At 44.3% G+C, this 19,551-nt stretch overlaps 2 protein-coding genes across 2 annotated transcripts in view; one reads left to right on the top strand and one right to left on the bottom strand.

Annotated features, from left to right (window-relative positions):
- LOC146035895 (sodium- and chloride-dependent neutral and basic amino acid transporter B(0+)-like) overlaps nt 1-6,530 on the top strand; it is a 98,661-nt gene extending 92,131 nt beyond the window's left edge. Inside the window, exons 12-14 of the mRNA XM_083159592.1 lie at nt 1,268-1,377; nt 4,403-4,570; nt 6,318-6,530. Of these exons, the coding sequence (XP_083015718.1) occupies nt 1,268-1,377; nt 4,403-4,570; nt 6,318-6,485 (446 nt within the window). The 3' untranslated portion in view covers nt 6,486-6,530. The remainder of the gene's footprint in view (nt 1-1,267; nt 1,378-4,402; nt 4,571-6,317) is intronic.
- Nucleotides 6,531-8,735: 2,205 nt separating this feature from the next.
- AGTR2 (angiotensin II receptor type 2) lies at nt 8,736-12,797 on the bottom strand. Its single transcript, XM_083159593.1, has 2 exons — nt 12,579-12,797; nt 8,736-11,716 (listed from the first exon to the last, which is right to left on the bottom strand). Exons 1-2 carry the CDS (start codon nt 12,624-12,626, stop codon nt 10,592-10,594), a joined length of 1,173 nt encoding a protein of 390 aa, XP_083015719.1. The 5' UTR covers nt 12,627-12,797; the 3' UTR covers nt 8,736-10,591.
- Between the last annotated feature and the right edge of the window lie 6,754 nt (nt 12,798-19,551).

Below are 19,551 nucleotides of genomic sequence, written 5' to 3' on the forward strand. Positions count from 1 at the left end.
TATTATTAATCAAAATCAATCAATAATAGAGGTTCTTGGTATATTCATTGGCCAAGAAATATTTGCCCACCAACCAGCTTCACGGTAACCTCATTTCTGGTGGGTCCCTAATACTAGGAATCTGGGGCGCGGAACCCCAGAAAAGGCCAATGAATATACCAAGAACCTCTATTATTGATTGATTTTGATTAATAATATGGAGTGTGCATCTGCACCACATGTCTTTCTTTGCAGAACTACAAGTCCCAGCATGATAGCACCTCATGTAAATCGGGTGTGCATTCTAAGATCCCCCCCCCATAAGATAACATTGTGTACACCTGTACACCTGTACACCTGAAGGTTGGGACTCCTTCAACTTAGAGTAGCACCCCGCCCACCTGATCTGAACATTAGTTCACCAGTTTGGTCCCTGGTAGCCACAGACTGCAAACTGAGGGCACAATGAAGGTAAGACCGCACGGTTCCCCTTGGGTTGGTGTAACCGAGTTGCTTTCGGGGTGGCACACCCTAACATTTATTTTCACTAATATACTTCCTAGCACTACACTTTTTAACCTCTAGCTCCTGCTTCTTTCTTATTAACACACATTTATAACTTAGTTTTTCACTTGTGTGCTGCCCTGGGGTGACTGGCTTATGCTGGCCTTTTTTGGGGTTCCGCGCCCCAGATTCCTAGTATTAGGGACCCACCAGAAATGAGGTTACCGTGAAGCTGGTTGGTGGGCAAATATTTCTTGGCCAATGAATATACCAAGAACCTCTATTATTGATTGATTTTGATTAATAATATGGAGTGTGCATCTGCACCACATGTCTTTCTTTGCAGAACTACAAGTCCCAGCATGATAGCACCTCATGTAAATCGGGTGTGCATTCTAAGATCCCCCCCCCCCCCCATAAGATAACACTGTCTATGTACTAAAGCAACTATGTAGGACATACATATGCAGCACAGAGTTGTGTCCTAAGTCCCTGACATGTGTATTATTACAATCAGTGGCCACTTCGTACCAGATACAATGCACACCGGTACAGTCGCTTATTAATGCAAAACTCTAATCAGTCAATAATGGGTCAGCCATTCAACCTAAAGAGCAGGCAGACATGGCCAGGAGGCTCAGCTGTGGTTCAGATTAAGATGTGGGGCTAATTTTAACCCCCCCCAAAAACATTCATTTTGAATAACAAATCTCTCTGCCAACTCAGATATTCTTCTCTGCTCCAATGCCAAGCGTATAATGACATTTATGTTTCAATCCAACAGGGGGCAATAAAGTGATCATAGATATAGAGATGATGATCGGAAAGAAGCGCTGGATATTCTGGCTGTGGTGGAGAGTGTGTTGGTATTTTGTATCTCCTGTATTACTAGCAGTAAGTGTTCAGCTTGTCTGTTTCTAAAATATTGTTTTCACAATAAGTCTGTATTAAGGAAATGTTTAACTCACTTTTTTCACATGGGAGAAATTGAAACCAACAAAACAAAACGAGGCACCAAACAATGCAGTAGAAAACAAAACAGCCATATATATAAAGCGATGTATACCAGGGTCCAGTACATTCAGCGCGTGGTAGGTTCTGGACCTCTGCTGTAAAGCGAAAATAGCTGAAAAGCAGGAAATTGCTTATTTTTGTTGTTGTAAAACATACCATAGACAAACCTTGCTGTATAATTTGGCATTTTATATTAGATGTTTGCAACATTGTAAACCAGTAATGGCAGCTATTGTTTTTTGCTGTTGAGCATGTCATGTGTCAAAAAATTGCGGAATAAAATGGTGTATTTCTCAAAATAAAATACATGTATACATAGGCGCGTGCAGACCATTTTATAAGGCCGTCGTCTTGGACACTGCGGACAACCGGAAAGCCTGGGGGTTGCAGGCTGGAGGAGGCAGCTGTGGTAGTTGTGGTGTGGAGGGGTAGGGGGGGTGTGCATTAGAGGGTGTCAGCAGGGCCGCCACAGCGACAGCGGTGTGGTGCCACCCCCCACTCCTGCAGCCGCACACCGCCTCCCCCACCCAGCGCCCACCAGCCAGGCACGCACAATACACAGTGCAACCTGCAGAGCACCGAGCCTAGAACACAGAGGGGTTTGACACTCTGCAGGCTGCACTGTGCACTCCCAAAGAGATGCGCCACCGCAGCTAGGTAAGTAATGGTACTCTGGGGGCAGCCATGATGGTACTGGGGGGTGGGGGGCAGCGGCCATAATGGTACTGGGGGGGGGCGGACTCCGCGATTCCTAGTGGTGTCCCTGGGTGTCAGGGCACACCCGGCACACCCCTATGCATGTATATAATTGTACACGTGTATTATATTAAGGGAGGGGGCCAGGGGGTATGTTACCACGGGCCCTGCTGTTCCTTAGGGGCCCCCTGTGCAGATGGAGACATGCTTGTCTCTGCACTGGCCACCACCACCCGTGCTGTGGGATAGGAGAACAGCTGCTGATCTTTCCTCATTGAGAGCTCCGGAGCCAGCAATGTTCATTCCAAAGGCACCAGCAGAGGGAGCTGCTGAGTACATCTGGCAGTAGCAGCAGCTCCGCTAACATTGGGGAAAATCTACTAATGGTGTGTACACACAGTAGATATGCCGTGCTATGCGAGTCCCGATACAACCAGATCGTATGGGGACTCGCATAGCACGGCATGCTGCAGATGCACAATTTTGACTATATAGTGTAGATCTGCACTATATAGTCTTGCCTGCCTTCTCTATTTGGCTGCCGATTTTCGCTCACACGGGAGCGCACAATCAGCATGCGATATTGCTTCCGATGTACACTATATCGGCAACATCGGAAGCCATATCGCCCCGTGTGTACACACTATAAGACGGGAGATCTATTTTAGATGGGATGTTGCTATGGACAACCAATTAGAAACTATCTACTGTCATCTAGAATTTGGTTGCCCATTGCAACATATCATGTGAAATACAGTAGATCTTTTTTCCCATGGTCTCCAGCAGTGACTCATTTCCTGTCCACCTCTGTTGGTAAGTCTGTGCTCTGTGTGTTGTGTATGAATGTGTTTTGTATGTATGTATGCATGCTGTGTGTCATGTGTTGTGTATGTATGTATGTATGTACAGTATGCATGTATGCTGTGTGTGTTGTTTGTATGATGTGTATATGTGCGTTGGGTGTATGCATGCTGTGTGTGTTTAGTCCTAAGGGCACCCTTCCCCGGGGCTCTAATCTTAAGTACCCGCCCCTGGAAGCCTTAATTCAGCTAATGTCAGAGCAAAACACTTGAATTACCCCCATAGAGATGAGGAGAAGTGTTAATCTGTTATTATATAGGATTTACTGTGTGGTACTATGTTTGGAATGATCAAATTGCTGTACATAGCTGATTTGTAAACTGGAGAACGGATGGAGATTTTTTTAGATAAGCTGATTTTCCCATATTCTTAAGACTTTCTAACATTGCCAATAGTTGTTCCATCACATTACTCATCATATATGTGTGTGTGTGTGTGTGTGTGTGTGTGTGTGTGTGTGTGTGTGTGTGTGTGTGTGTGTCTAGTATTATGTTTATTTTCTATATTTTTAATTTTCAACTTTATTTGTTTGAAGTGTGATGTCCATGTATATAAGATATAAGGTTTATATACAGAATACGGCACTTACAATATTATATATTTGAGGGTACATACTGTACAGTAATTTCTTTATTCCCTTATATCAGTGGTGTCAAACTCATGGCCCTCCAGCTGTTGTGGAACTACACATCCCAGCATGCCCTGCCACATTTTATATAATGGATTGCTAAAACTATGGCATGGCATGCTGGGACATGTAGTTGCACGACAGCTGGAGGGCCATGAGTTTAGAATTTTGTGATTTTCTCCAAACTTTCACACCTACTTACATATATAGGTGTATTCCAAAATAGACAGCATTTATTTATTACTGTTTTTATTTATTTCATTTTTGGTTATTCTTCACCGATCACAATCACTATATTTTAATTCTTCTTCAGACTTTTTCATTTTTTTTCTCCATTTATGTAAACACAGTTGAGGGCATTTTTGTCTACTTTAAAGTTTTATCTACATCTTGTCAGTTTGTCAGCAGTTTTTTCTTCATATAGTGAATACTGTACATAACGTTTGGGGGCAGATATGAACGATGGGATATAATTGTAGCTTCTTGCTTGGAGACAAGCAATAGATCAGCAGAGAAGAATACCGGATTACTCATGTCCTATCTCAGGGTGATCTGCCGGTCAGGACACTCTGCAACCCAATTAAGGAGAAATATGTATTTCATCATAAATTATTTATCTCCCTTTAAATATTCTTTTTAGCTCGAGTTCCTCTTAAAATTTTCTTTTTAGCTCGAGTTCCTCTTTAAATTTAGCTTGATTTTCATTCTTTTACTCCCCAGGTGATTCTGGTTTGGTCACTGGTAACATTTGAGGCTCCTTCATATAACAATGCTCCTTACCCTCCATGGGGAGTAGTCCTAGGACTGCTGATGGTCGTTTTCTGTCTCATTTGGATTCCCATTATTGCCTTTGTAAAAATATATCAAGCTTCAGGAAACATTTTCCAGGTCAGTATATTTTTGGCCTATTTAGGCACCCTTATAGTCTAGGTTTTTAAAGCTATCCATGCACGTGCGGCTATTTAAATCACCGGGTTTTCCTTTAAACCTGAACTGTTGTAATGGGGACACACCTGACCTAAAGATATATTTGCAGCTCAATTAATATGCCGATGTATCTGCAGAGGGATTGGGCACTGCATACACACTGGGTCCGAATCAGACCTGATCACAATGCTGCCAATTTGCACAGCAGCCGATTATCGATACACTGCGCATGCATATATTTTACAGTAAGCATGCGCAAGACTATCCAAGATGAAAACTATTTCTATACACACGCCATTCTCAAGGTGATGGACAGGAAGTAGGCATCTGGGGGTGGAAACCGTCCGTTTAGTGGGAAGAAAAACACGGGCGTGCCTAGGAAACCGCTGGGAGTGTCCGTGAAAGCGTGCGTTCGTTCGGAGGGGCGGTGTTACCTTCTCGGTAGGCTCCGAATAAACACAGCTAGCAAACAGGTATGAAATGAATCAGCCCAGGGTTGCCTACATCTAGGAGAAGCCAGGAGAGGAGACTGTCAGCTGAACTGTGGGGGGGGGCTACATCTCCAGTCCTTCAAATACCGGAATTTGTGGGTCTTCGGGGAGAGGGCGGGGCTAAAATTATGTCATTTTAGCTCTCCCCCCCCCCCCCCCCCCCCCTGAAAATCTGCGAACCCTGGCATTTATATACCGGGTCAGGTATTTAAACGGATTCAGTATTGAATCCCGGCGGTCGGGATCCCGGCGTTCAGAATCCCGACGCCGGAATCCCGACAGCCGAAATGCCGACAACGGGGGGACGTGGATCGCCCCCCCTTGCGGGCTCGCTGCGCTCGCCACGCAGCGGGCCCGGTGCCTCGCTACGCTCGGCACACTAATTTATTCTCCCTCCGGGGGTGTCGTGGACACCCCAGGAGGGAGAATGTGTCGGCATTTCGGCGGTCGGGATTCCGGCGTCGGGATTCTGAACGCCGGGATCCCGACCGCCGGGATTTTAACTGCATCCCATTTAAACGACGGATGAGACGGTGAGTGGGTGGGCCCGGCGGAATCCGGGAGGTTTGCCCACCTTTCCAGGGGACTGGGAGGGGGGGGGGGGCTGATTTCCAGGACTCTCCTCGTCAACCAGGAGGGTAGGCAACTCTGAACAGGCCCATGGTGTGCACCTATACCAAATACTTACTTTGCTATCTGGGTAAGTAAGTATCACATGAACATAGAGAAGCGCTATGATTCCAGATATCTGCACCATATGCATCACCGGAAACATGAAAAGTATGCGCACTATAGAAATCAAAGTCGCTTTTGCCATTTTCTCAGAGTTTGGACATGAGATACAGGATGCTGGCGAGAGAGAGGGGCCTCAAACAGAAGCTGCCCATGCCCCCTTCGCAATCTGTCCCTCTGCATTTTAATTTGCACGCCTAGTTGTGATGTCAGTGCCGGCAGTCTCTGCAGCCTGTGTATGGGTAGTCTGCAGTTCGCACAAGCAAACAGCCAGACATCTGCAAAATATACCGACATCAGCTGTGCTGCAGGACCGACGTGATATGTCTGTGACATCATTAACAGACCTGCCAGTTCGCTGCTAATATATAACCCGACCAATAGAACAAATTATATATTAAACATGGTGTAAGCAACCTTAACCAATTTGCAATTTTATTTCAATTAATTAAAAATAATAATATATGACATTCCTGCCTATACAGCGCATAGCAAGTTGTTGTAGACCAACTGACACCTGGGGTCCGGCTCTGCCAGAAAACCGTGGTGAGAGGTACCAGCATATGAAGGATGACAATGTCAAGGAGGACGCCAAAGGGGTGGAAATTCCAGACATTAAAGGCATTGAAAACTCTTCCTTTCAGGGAGATTGAAAATAATGTAATTTATCTATACATTCAGTTGCTGTATATATTACACTGTGCTTGAATAATAAATTAAATAAACAGGATATTTAAATGATAAAAATTGATTGTTTTGGAAATCGTGATGACTGAGTAATGGCCCTCATGTAAGATGCGATTGGTCAAAATATGTAACATCATTTCTTTAACTACTTTCATCATAAATGTTGGTAATGGTGTATACTGTATACTGTGTATTTTAGAACTGGCCTACATACAGTACATTTCAGATTTGTGTATCATGAATGTGACACAACAATTTGTAATCACAAAGCAATGTATATGTCTAAGAAACAAGTTATGACTACAAATCTGCATCAGCTAAAAAACCAAGTTGTTTGACAACAGCAGATCAGGGGCATACTGTACAAAATCAGTTTGTTCCACACATTTATATATAACATGATTAGCGCATTTCCATTAGGTCCCTCTGTATGCATCGTTTGGAACTCCACACCCTCCACAGACTCCAGTGTCTCGTATTATAAAAGAAAGAAAAAAAACTGATAGTGTAATATCATTTTTAATAATTTTTAATAAACAAATACTTTTAAATGACCCAAGAGACAAACACACATATGCCACACAGGATAAAGTTCTGCAGTGCATATGAAATACAGATTTATTAGGATTGGGATCATTTGGTCTACAGCATGATGGTCATTAGGTTGACACCACTAGGTCCACATGGGAAAAGGTTGACATGGGTCTAGGTCGACATTGGAGAAGGTCGACATGGTTCTAGGTCGAAAGGTCATTAGTTCAACAGGTCGTTCGAGGGGTCATTAGTTCGACAATGTCTAGGTCAACAGTGAAAAGGTCAACATGGGGTTTTTCACTGTTTTTTACCTGAATGTCAACACAGTCGACATGGACACAAAGTTTAAAGTGCACTGTATCCCCTTGCATCGTTCGCTGGGCTCGCAATGTGTTGGGCACGGTGCCTCGCTACGTCGGCACACTATTTTATTCTCCCACCATGCCCTAGGGCTGGGCAACACCGGCCCTCCAGATGTTAATGAACTACACCTCCCACGATGCTTTGCATTAGTTTTGTTATGTGGCCATGCTGAAACTGATGCAAGGCATGCTGGGATGTGTAGTTCATCAACATCTGGAGGGTCGGTGTTGCCCAGCCCTGCCCTAGTGGATGGTAGGGCATGAAATACCACCTGTCGGCACATTTCGGCTCAAAAAACAGTAAAAAAAAACATGTCGACCTTTTGACTGTCGACCTAGACACTGTCGAACTAATGACTTGTTCAACTAATGACCTGTCCAACTAATGACCTGTCCAACTAATGACCTGTCGACCTAGAACCATGTCGACCTTTTCCTATGTCGACCTAGACCCATGTCAATCTTTTCCCATGTCGACCTAATGGTGTCGACCTAATGACTGTCTACCATAATGCTGTAGACCAATATTAGATAAGTTGTTGATGGAGCTTCCCAACCAGAGGAGAGAGCTGTAAGTGACTCCACATACACAGCAGGCTAGATTGATGTGTATGGGTACTGTGTAACCTGATATCTGATGACAGCATTTGGGACTGTCCCCGTGTGTAAGCAGTACAGAGGCTGCTTTTAGTCTTGGGCAAGAAATATGATTTTATTTGTAATGTGTATTCTAGTTATTTACCGTGTTTTTATTCCCGGTGACATCATTGAACGATATCATTGATGATATTCTTCATTCTGTATGCACAATATCATCCACCCGCGGGACCACCAATAGCCTTAACTATATTGGCAGTCACACCGGTCGTCTAGTGTGTACGGGACAAAAGGTTAACACAGAAAAGGTGGACACAAGTTCTTCATGTTTTTGGTGTCAATGTTGACATCTGAGCACGTAAACCCCAATTACTGTAGCATGTACCCTTACATGGCTCACTTAACTCTCCATGCTTCAGAACACGTCCACCTTGCTGCCATTCGGGACCCCTGTCTGTCTAGGTTCGGAACTCCAGTCCCAGCAATCTCCCCTTGATAGCAGCCCTGTGCACACTATGGTGGTTGTTCTGGTTCACTCCTTCTGGCAAATTCCTTCTCAAATGGACAATACCATTTTACATCTCCCCCCCCCCCCCTGCAGTGCACATGGTTTTGTCCATTTAAGAAGGTATTTGCCAGAAGGAGTGAACCAGAATAACCGCCAAAATGCTTGCTGTTGTGAGAGATATAAAATCATCCATCAAAAAAGAATAAGGCTACAAAGAATTTATTGTTCCAGACAACTTGAATTATTTATTTCAGACACAACATTCTCAGAATGAATAAACATCTCATTATAAGTCATTGGTGAAATTGCTACATATACTGTATGTGATTGATGCTATAAAAAAACGCATCTATGACATCATCCCACATGACATCATCACACTCAAAATGATTGACTAATCACAAATTCATAGGATTGTTCAAAAATGATAGGTTCTCCAACTCAATAGTCATTTGCTCCAGACCACCAAAGAAAATATATGGCCCTTTGAACAACAAACACTGTTTGATGATATAGATATGGCTAAAAAGCACAAAATAACTATTATTTAGTAAACATTACAAAATGACAAATACAAATGATTTAAGCTGTGTACACACTTTGCAATATATTGCTGAGCAATATATTGCTCAGTGTCTCCTTTTCATCAGCGACCAGAGATGGTCGCTGATGAAAGGGAACCTCTGCCGGGGGAGCTGCAGAGGGAAACAGAGAACATGGGAGCGTGCATCCGGCGATTTATCGCTGCAGAAACAAAACGCTGGCAATATGGTCACTTGGGGACCATATTGCCAGCAATAATGCACCGTGTGTACACAGCTTTAAAAAAGTTGTTCCTTGCAGGTAATTACATGTTGTTATCAGTGAAGACTTTTGAGGTATAGAACCGTTCTGTCTACAATTACCTAGGTAATCATTGTCCAACCACGAGATCCTTACATTCATCACAATGGCAAATTCATGAGAAGGACATTGTCTTCAGTACAGTATGTATTATAATAAAGCCCATAAGATGGTCCAAGATAAAATGACATGTACAGTACTGTACGTTAGCTTAAAATATACTGTATATGTTTATATAGTCCACTTAAAAGGCAAATCACATATCTATTAAGTAGCCGTGATGCTCGCTAAGGAAATGGTATATTCAGGCCAATAGCGGTACACAAGCGGGCTTGCAGACAACCAATAAACAGCATTTTGTCCATTTGTGGTCAATGTTACGGAAAATATATTTAACCCATCTAAGTTGTTCTCAAGTCAGATAATACATTTTCCGTAATGTTAATTTTTAAATGGACTTGTGCCGTTTATTGGTTGTCTCCAAGCCCTAATTGCCTGTCTATCTATCTATCCACCTATATACACACATCTCCAGTGAAAATAAGATTACATACATTTGCTGTTCAGTGTTCACACGCCCACATGTCTAGGTTTATTTACTGAGGTAATTGGGGTATCAGTGTAATATTTAGAACGGTACTTTATTTTTACAACGAAGGTATGGTCATAGCTTAACTCTAAATTTCTGAGTTCATATAAAGCTGCTCAGTATCTTTTTTACATGCGAAGCAAGCATTGACTTCCTTGTATGAACAAAACCTATATTTAATTTGCACCCATGTAATTCAATATAAACATATACATAAAAACCTAAGATGAACTTAGACTCTACATTCCACAAAAAATAGCTGAAAAAGATTGTCAGCAACCCAATTTAGTTAAATTGTCCATTAGAATGACATGTCATAATGCTCAATACCTATCCGAAACAGGAGACAAATCTAAAATCACATTTTAAATGGTTGTATTGTATTAATATGTAAACTGGCTCCCCTAGATTTTGGTTATACAGAAACAAGAAATAAAGGGCCTGATTCAGACCCATGTACATGTTCGCCCATGCGCAGACCCCCCACCATCCAAAATGGGGCAGACTTTGGACCCAACCTACTGGGTCTGAATTGGACCCAAAGAATGTCAAGGATAATGGCTGGTCAAAATGTACCTGTTCACACAATTAGATTACATAGTAAGTATAAGGCCGGAAAGGGACTAACAAGTCATGTGATCAAACAACAGGCTTCTCATAGGTTACACTTGGTGTCGGCTCTTTAGAATCACTACCCTTTCTTGAGGAGTTCCGTGGGCTGTTTGTGTCCTGCAGTAGCTTCATGCTACTAAACACATGCCAGAAATTCTCTCTAAACTGGTTCCCGACAAAACAATACAGCAATGGGTTAAAGCAACTGTTTGAAAAGCCAAGGCAGATACTCAGAGGCATAGCCTCATCGAGAAATGTGATGATTCTGCAGTTGTTGTCGATAATATTCAGTCTGGTTAATGCTTCCAAAAAGGTAAGTACATGGAACGGAAGCCAGCATATTAAAAAGCAAATGACGATTGCAGTCACAATTTTTAGAACACGACCTCTGTTCTGCTGGTTAAGTATAGGCCCTTTGGGATTTTTTAAATGTAAACCAATCATCAGGTAGGAGGTCATGATAATGGTTACTGGGAAGCAGAACCCAAGGGAAGTCTTTAGCAGGGACATTGCCAGGCACCAGCTTGAATACTTCTCTTTTGGAAAGTCCATTATACATGCGTGGACATCCAGGTTCTCAATGTAGAAAGTATTTCGGAAGTAGAATGTTGGAAGAGTAGACATGATGGCTAAAGTCCAGATAGCAAAAGCCACAACAACTGCCTGTTTTACGGTCCTCCTTTGTGAACGAAGTGGGTAAACAATGGCCAGATATCGGTCCACACTCATGCAACTAACGAAGAAGATGCTTGCAAATAAGTTCAGAGTTAAAATGGAGCTCGAAATTTTGCACATTACGGCTCCAAACATCCAGTTTAGACCAAATGCGTAATACGTTGCCCAAAAAGGTAAAGTGACCAGGAATAACAAGTCAGCCATAGCCAGGTTTAAAATATAGATGTTTGCTACAGATTTGAGTTCCCGTTGGCGACAAAGGACGGTAATCACCAGACTGTTCCCGATAAAACCGAAGATGAAAATGAAGGAGTAGAATGCGGGAAGCAAATCGAGCTGAAAGCCAGGAAAACTGTTATTGAAGCATGAAGCGGTAGGCGTTAGATTACCGGTCAGGTTCATAGGCATATCTAAGTCTTCACTTGGGATGAGGAGCATGGAATCATTTAGAACATCGGTCTTTCTGGATGCATGTGGCTAGAAAAAATAATGAAATATACAGTTACTGTATACATGCAAACGTGAGCTGAGCGTATAAAGTATAATATATAAGTACTAACAACAAAACAATCATTATCCTAGTACTGTATATATACAGTGCTACTGTACATAATATAATTTTAGGCTTTTTGGCAATGGGCAAAATAAACATATATACTGTACTAAAAAAACACACATCAAAGAAACATATTATTCTCGACTGAATACAAGTCCATTGATGATGATGATGACGATGATGATGATGATCAAAATAATAATAAAAAAGGACTTCTCCAAATAAATCTAAAATTCTGTGTCAGAGCCCTGGATTTTAAATGTTTTTTTTTTCAATTGGGGAGAACATGCAACCTCTCGACTGGATCTCATGGCTGACCCCTTTTTCTTACTCCCAAATTTTGTGGATCCAAACCAAATCAATACCCAGTCCAGTTCCCCCGAATACATCTGATCTGAACTGAGTCCCAGTTCAAATACTCTTGTGGTTTGAAATTCAGATCTTAAAACCGACTTTCAGGTTTCAGATTACAAGAAGTATATGATTTTAGCTGGCGTTTGTTAAATAAATTTTTATCAAATGATTTTCAATTCACCCATTTAAAAAAACTGAACATAAATTCGAATGCAAACCAAAACACTTGATGGTGGATTTGCTGAAACCATAACACATTTTATATTGTGGCTAAATGTCACAAATAAAGTTTGTGATATTTAGCCACAATATCAACACAAAATGCACAAAAACATACATGTACCGGTATTGAATCTGCTCTGAAACTACTGTGTATGACAGCCCAAGACATTATTGTGTTCTGAATTTGCAGATTTAAGAGTGACTTACCACGGCATAAAAAGTCCTCTCAGAAAAGACGAGTTCTGTGCTGTCCATGCTCCGGATTAAGTGCCTGAAATATCTGGTTTATTTCTTATATCCTTTGTTTATACCCATGGGAGATGTGAGTCTGCATAACTGTGGGATTGGAACAGAACTCTTGGCAAAATCTTCTTCTGGCAACGTAGGCTTGTTAGCTCACTACATCTCACATTATACAACTCCCAGCAAGCCAGATACAGAAATATTCACTACACTCGTCCATTAGTACACAGTGCTTTTAAGGTCTCTGTGTTCACATTTTTACTATTAGGAGAACAACTTGTAGAAATAGGGAAACATTACAACATTGCTATAAGAATACCTCCCAAGTGACCTATTACATGAGGGCAATATGACCTGCTCCTGGACTGTCCTCCTAGTTTGTGATTGGTGTCACCTGTTTTGAACAGGTTAATTGATAAGAAAGGTGTTTTACCACAGGTGATGGCAATCATGAATTAGGACTGGAGTTTAGGAGCAGGACAGTCTGCCCCTCCTGGAGAGGGTTATGCTGGGAGGTACTGTAAATGTATATGTAAGGTATAGGAAAGGGCAATACATATAACAGTAATTTGCAGTATGAGATTTCATGGCACTGGGAGAGAGAGATAGAGTGGGTACTAATTACCTAGGCCTGGGCTTGTTAGAGGGGCCCAGCAGAGGCCAAGGGTCAAGGGTCACTGCTGTGCTGGGCTGCGGTGAGTCCAGGGAGGCTGCTGATTCCATCAAGTACAGCAGTCTCCTTTGCCTGTATGGGGGGTTAGCGATCACACTTATTGCGCCCCTTCTTCTCCCAGATCTGTACCTGGCTGAGGGACTCACAGTAACCCTATGTTGTTAGTGTCAAATAAATTAGATTAATCCAATTTTTTAAGCCATCAATTTCGGCCAATCTAGTCCTATGCAATGACAACCTATTTGCATTTTCATACAAGTCACAAGTTATAGTAACACTGGAAATGGCAAAGCTTATCGGGAGTATTCAATGCGTTTTTTCTCCATGTGCAGCGAATCCTGTTTAGGATTCGCTGCACATTCGCAGGGTTCCGGAGGGCTGCAACTTTCGCTGCCACCCTATTCAACGCCGCAGGGGCTCGCTGCCCCTGACGGCGAATTTTAACCCCGCATGGAGCCGGGGGACGGCAGCAGGCAGGGAGATGTAAGCCTCCCTGCCTGCCCCAGAATTTGTGGGGGAGAAGGAGGGCTCCCGGGGACACAGGCAGCAGAAGCTGCCCCCCCCAGGAGAGCAGGCAGGGGACAGGGGTAGGGAGCAGCTTCACTGGTCCCGCCTGTAATAAACCGGGACCAGTGTGAAGTGAATATATGAATATTTAATGAGCGGCTCCTGGCTCCCGGCCCCCTGCTGGCGAATGTGTAAAAAAATAAAAATAAATAAAAAGTAAGTATATATTAATGTGCTTCAAGCACATGAATAAAAATAGCATGCCCCTTCACAGAAAAAAATTCAGATTTTTTGACACCAAAAAACAAAACAAAAAACCCTTTATTTTAAAAGACCACTTTCCAGTTCACCTAAAAAAGATGTTGAATGCAAAACGGTGAATCATGGCAAACATCAGGGAGAAAGCAGTTCTCCATCCTAGCATTGAATACACTCTCGGCGAATCCTAGTGAAAACTCCATTGAAATACACCAGCGAATTGCAGCGAGCATGAAACGGAGAACAGGCCGGCATTCACTGTTCACTTTCGGCGAACAGCGAACATTGAATAGGGTGAGTCAGATTCCGTGAAAAAGATTCACCGCAAGGAGCTTGATTCGCCCAAAAAAGACAGTGAATCGGGAGCATTGAATACTGGCCTATGACAGTATATAACATTGGTACATTGAAAATTAGGTACTTGTTTCCTAGCACGGCCACAAATCTTGGCCATCGGGGGTAATTTGAGTGCCCTGCGACGCGACCGACGCGATGCCCCCGATTTTTCCATTGAAATGCATTGAAAACAGTGAAAAATCGGGTCGGTCGCGTCGTGTGCACCTAAAAATGCTTAAATGGTCCAGACGCGATGCCCCCGATTTCCCCATAGGGAACAATGTTAAATGCCTCAATTTACCCGCGATGACCACGATTTCCCATAGGAAACAATGTTAAATGGATCAATTTACCCAAATCAGCATAGGAACAATAGTAAATGGGCCAAAAACACCCCTGAACATTGAAATGTCCCCCCAAAAGTAGTTCACGCCACCCCGCCATCAACGTGAACCCGAAGCGTGGCGAGCGCAGCGAGCCCGCGAGGGGCGGCGGTACGCGTCCTCCGACCTTTTCATGCCCTACTATCCACTAGGGCGTGGAGTGAAAATAGAATAGTGTGGCGAGCGCAGCGAGCCACCGAGCCTGAAGCGTGGCGCGCGCAGCGCGCCCCGCGAGGGGACGCGGATACCTTCACAGGTAAACGCGTCCCTTCGCGGGCTTCCCAGGTGTCCGCGTCGCTATGGACACCTGGGAAGCCCGCGAGGGGACGCGTATAACTGTGAAGGTATCCTCGGCCCCTCGCGGGGCTCGCTGCGCTCGCCACGCTTCGGGCTCGGTGGCTCGCTGCGCTCGCCACACTATTCTATTCTCACTCCACGCCCTAGTGGATAGTAGGGCATGAAAAGGTCGGAGGACGCGTACCGCCGCCGCTCGCCACGCTTCGGGTTCACGTTGATGGCGGGGTGGCGTCAATAACTTTTGGGAGGACATTTCAATGTTCAGGGGTGTTTTTGGCCCATTTACCATTGTTCCCTATGATAATTTGGCTAAATTGAGCCATTTCACATTGTTTCCTATGGGAAATCGTGGTCATCGCGGGTAAATTGAGGCATTTAACATTGTTCTCTATGGGGAAATCGCGGGCATCGCGTCTGGCCATCGCACCCGATTTTTTAGCGGCCGCGATGGCCCCGATTTTACCCCCGATGACCGCGATTCTGATCGGTGTGGCCGTGCTAGGAAACAAGTACCGAAAATTAATTTGCAACTTAAAGTAATAAAGACACTATTTATGAATTCAGGTCACACACTGAACATTGGGGCTGATTCAGAATCCCAATTCATCCCCAGCCCCGATGATTTGGGTCTGCGCATAATGGGTGTCCCCATAAAAATGTTGGTCGTTCTCCTGGGAAAGCAGGCGGGCCGATGCCTGCTCGGGGTGGGCGGCAAGACCTGGCAGCCTTAAGGTGCTTGCTATGCAGTGAAATACCGTTGCTTAGTGAGCCACCCCCATCACTCCCATAGTACACAAACTGTTTGTACTTATTCTGTTCCATATTTCAATAGGAGGACTCTGGTGGTGTGGCAGAGGTGATCACATTATGCAGCTATGAAATATGACATCTTATATTAAGCCACACCCCCTGCATTACAAGGAACAAAACAAGCTGGCTATTGCTCTGCTGACACCTCAGCATAATTTTAGTAATTATAACCTGTAACTGGCATACAGTGCATCTGGAAAATATTCACAGCACTTCACTTTTACCACATTTTGTTGAGTTACAGCCATAGGGGGAGATTCTCTAAGAATCTTCGACCCCCTTCGCCGCCCATCGCATTTATAATTATCGCATATGTTGTAACATATGCGATAATTATAGCAAAGGACAGCTCTTGCGTTAAGAGCTGTCCTTTGCGGTGAGAGTCGCCGGGTCCCAGCAGGTCCCGGCGGCTCCCCCACACAACCGGCGCTGCTGCTGCTGCGCCGGGCTCTCCTCCTCCCTGCACCCAGAAGAGGATCAGTGCAGTGAGGAGGTCACAGGTCCGGGCAGCACAGCTCTGTGCTGCCCGGACACAGGTGAGGGGGGAGGGGGCGATGTGGGGCGGCGGGGGTCCGTGCGGGGTGGCAGGGGGTTGCGGTAGAAGCCCATTGGCTTCTATGGGGCATCGCTAGATTTTTCTGGCGATTCCCCCCCGCCGGGTAACCCGGCGGGGGATGCTTACAGCATCCCAAAATGAGGTAAAAACCCAGATAACGGGGTTTTTACCGCATTTCTAGATTAGAGAATCTCCCCCTTATTCTAAAATGGAATAAATTCATTTTTTCCATACTTAGGGCCGGATTAAGGGTTCCAGCCGCCCTAGGTTCCTAGCTGCCCTTTCTCATCCCCACTTTCTTCACCTCAGCTTCATTCATATTGCTACTTATCGCCCTAGCAGTGCTGGCAATGGCATCAATCAAAGCCATGGCAGCAAGATATCCTCTTCCTAGTGTCCCTTCCTCAGTGACACTGGCAATCCCAGCATGCACCACTGCAACCACAGTTCCCGGGGGAGATCTCACTAGACCTTAATTAATCCTTTCCAGCGGTACCAGAAAGCACTCCCATCTCAGAGCAATCTATTGTGCCAGCGCTGCCCCCACCCCCCCTCAGGCCCCAGCACAAACTGCAGCTAATCCGTCTTTTGATTAATCAGGCGATATCTATACTGAATAAGGCTTTATTACATGTCAGACAGTCCTTCTTGTTCTTGAGCCTAAATTAAGCACTATAATTTACAACAACGAGAAATGAATGGGGCAGATGTATTAAGCCTTAAAAAGAGATAAAAAGGCAAGGGTGATAAGGGCGGGATGCTCTAAAACCCACCACCTCTTATCGCCCTCCTCCGCCAGCTACCACAACAATACTAATTGCTTATGCTCTTATATATGTGATCAGTATTGCAAAGGGCAGCTCTTGCGATAAGAGATGCCCTTTGCGAAGCCCCCGGCGGCGGGGGGTGAGCGGGTCCTCGGCAGCTCTCCCAGCTCCTCTTGTCTGGCTGCTGCTGCAGGGATCTTCCCCTCCTCCCGGCACCTGGAAGTGAGGAGGAGGTCACTGGTCTGGGCAGCACAGCAGGAGGCTGCCCTGACACAGGTGAGGGGGTGCGGCGTGGCCAGTGCGGGGTGGCAGGGGATACGGTAAGAAGCCCATAGGGTTTCCAAAATGTGGTGAAAACCCAGATAACAGGTTTTTGACTGCATTTTTGTGATAGAGTATCCCAAGATATTGGCTGCAAGATATAAACGTCCAGCCAATCAGCTCTTTACTGACATTTTTCAAACCCAGCTTATAACATAACAGTTATGAGCACATTGGCTGGACGTTTATCACGCTTTATCACACTTGCGTTTATCTCTTTTTGGGCGAGATGTGTTAATATACATCGCCACCACTCGCCGCACGGCCACTGCGATGCCAGCGCATATGTACTAACATATGTGGCTGGCATTGCGGTGCGGTGACGGAGGCCCCCCGCGATACCTGTAATGTGGGTTGCGGGGTCTCTGTCACCTCCCTGGGGGGGTTTACCACATTTTTAGCTTAGTGCATCCCACACTTTAATGATTAATACATCAGCCCCAAAGTCCGGTAAATGCTGCTCAGGCAGCTTTTGGGATGAGGGGACAGATTGTCCTTGGTTGAACACAGTATGACAAATGATGTTTCATAACGTCAGGAAGACATTACAGTACAATACAGCGTTTAGAAAAGCACATTGGGTCATGTAAGGTTTGAAAACGCATTAAATACTTTTAACATTAACTTCCAGAGACCCCCCATTCTTTTGGCTCGTATATATTTTCAACAATACTTACAATCCTTAATTAAAGTGAAAATAATTAAATATATATAGTAAAAAAGAAATATAAACCTACTGTGCTTCTGCTCCATAACATCTGTGTTATTGTTTGACAGCTGTACTCAATGGTTTTGCCTTGTAAATGACTGAAAACGTCCAAGTTCTGTCAGGATTCTGCACCTGCGGCGGTCTCCGGTCCTATTAAATATGCCCACACAACTGAAATGTAGGGCCTAATTCAGACCTGATCGCAGGGCAATTTTTTTCTCAAAATGGGCAAAACCATGCTGCACTGCAGGTGGGGCAGATGTAACATGTGCAGAGAGAGTTAGATTTGGGTGGGGTGTGTTCACACTGAAATCTCAAATGCAGTGTAAGAATAAAGCAGCCAATATTTACTCTGCACAGAAAAAAAAATAACTCTCCCAAATCTAACTCTCTCTGCACATGTTACATCTGCCCCACCTGCAGTGCACATGGTTTTGCCACCCTAAGAACAAATTTGTCTGAATTAGGCCCTAAAATCGGGACCCCCACATCAGCCCCCGCACCACCTCCCTCTGCAGGTCAAATACCAGCATTCGCGGCTCTTTGGGGAGAGGATGGGGCTAAAATAAAGGAATTAGTACATTTACATAATTTAGTACCACTCCCACCCCGGAGAGCAGCGAATCGTGGCATTTACAGGAATGGGGGAGGGGCTTGAAAGCACCCCACCCCGTAAAAGCTGCAGAGAGTCTCCTCTTCGGGCTTCTCCCAGAGAGGAGACTCTTAAGGTAGGCAAGTATGCCCTAAAGCAGTGATGGCTAACCTTGACACTCCAGCTGTTGTTGAACTACACATCCCAGCATGCCCTGCTACAATTTTATTATTAGGCCATGCTAAAACTAATGCTGGGATGTGTAGTTCAACAACAGCTGGAGTGTTAAGGTTAGCCATCAATGCCCTAAATCAGGCCTGAGAGAGCATGAAACAAATCTATTTTCCCAGGTAATGCACATGCACCACACTGAATAGGTGTTACCACAGCGTGTAGGTAAACCCCACCCTCCAAGCTTTTCCCACATGTCTTACAATATTTTCACATTAAAAGTACATTTTTTAAACTCAAAAACAAATCTGAAGTCCAGATCATACAATAATGATTGCTGTGAGCCATAGAACATGGCTTTGTTTCATTGTAGTTTTGAGTCTGTTGTGTATTGTCTTTATTTTGGGAAAGAACCATCTCCCCTGCAGAGAACACCATCGTTGTCACAGATGTTCCGGAACATTTTGCTTTTAAATCTGTCTCAACAACAATAATTTGAGGAATAGTCCTCAGCGTGTTATTGTATTCTTCTGTAAACAAACTCCTTATGCTGCTTT

Source organism: Crinia signifera, chromosome 9, assembly GCF_055691185.1.
Source record: "Crinia signifera chromosome 9, ASM5569118v1, whole genome shotgun sequence".
NCBI classification, from domain to species: domain Eukaryota; kingdom Metazoa; phylum Chordata; class Amphibia; order Anura; family Myobatrachidae; genus Crinia; species Crinia signifera.

What these genes read in the sequence shown, in the direction of transcription:
- AGTR2 (XM_083159593.1), bottom strand. Translation starts at nt 12,626, where the DNA reads ATGGACAGCACAGAACTCGTCTTTTCTGAGAGGACTTTTTATGCCGTG. An exon ending in AGAGGACTTTTTATGCCGTG is followed by an intron (nt 11,717 to 12,578) that starts GTAAGTCACTCT and finishes TATTTTTTCTAG; the next exon opens with CCACATGCATCCAGAAAGAC.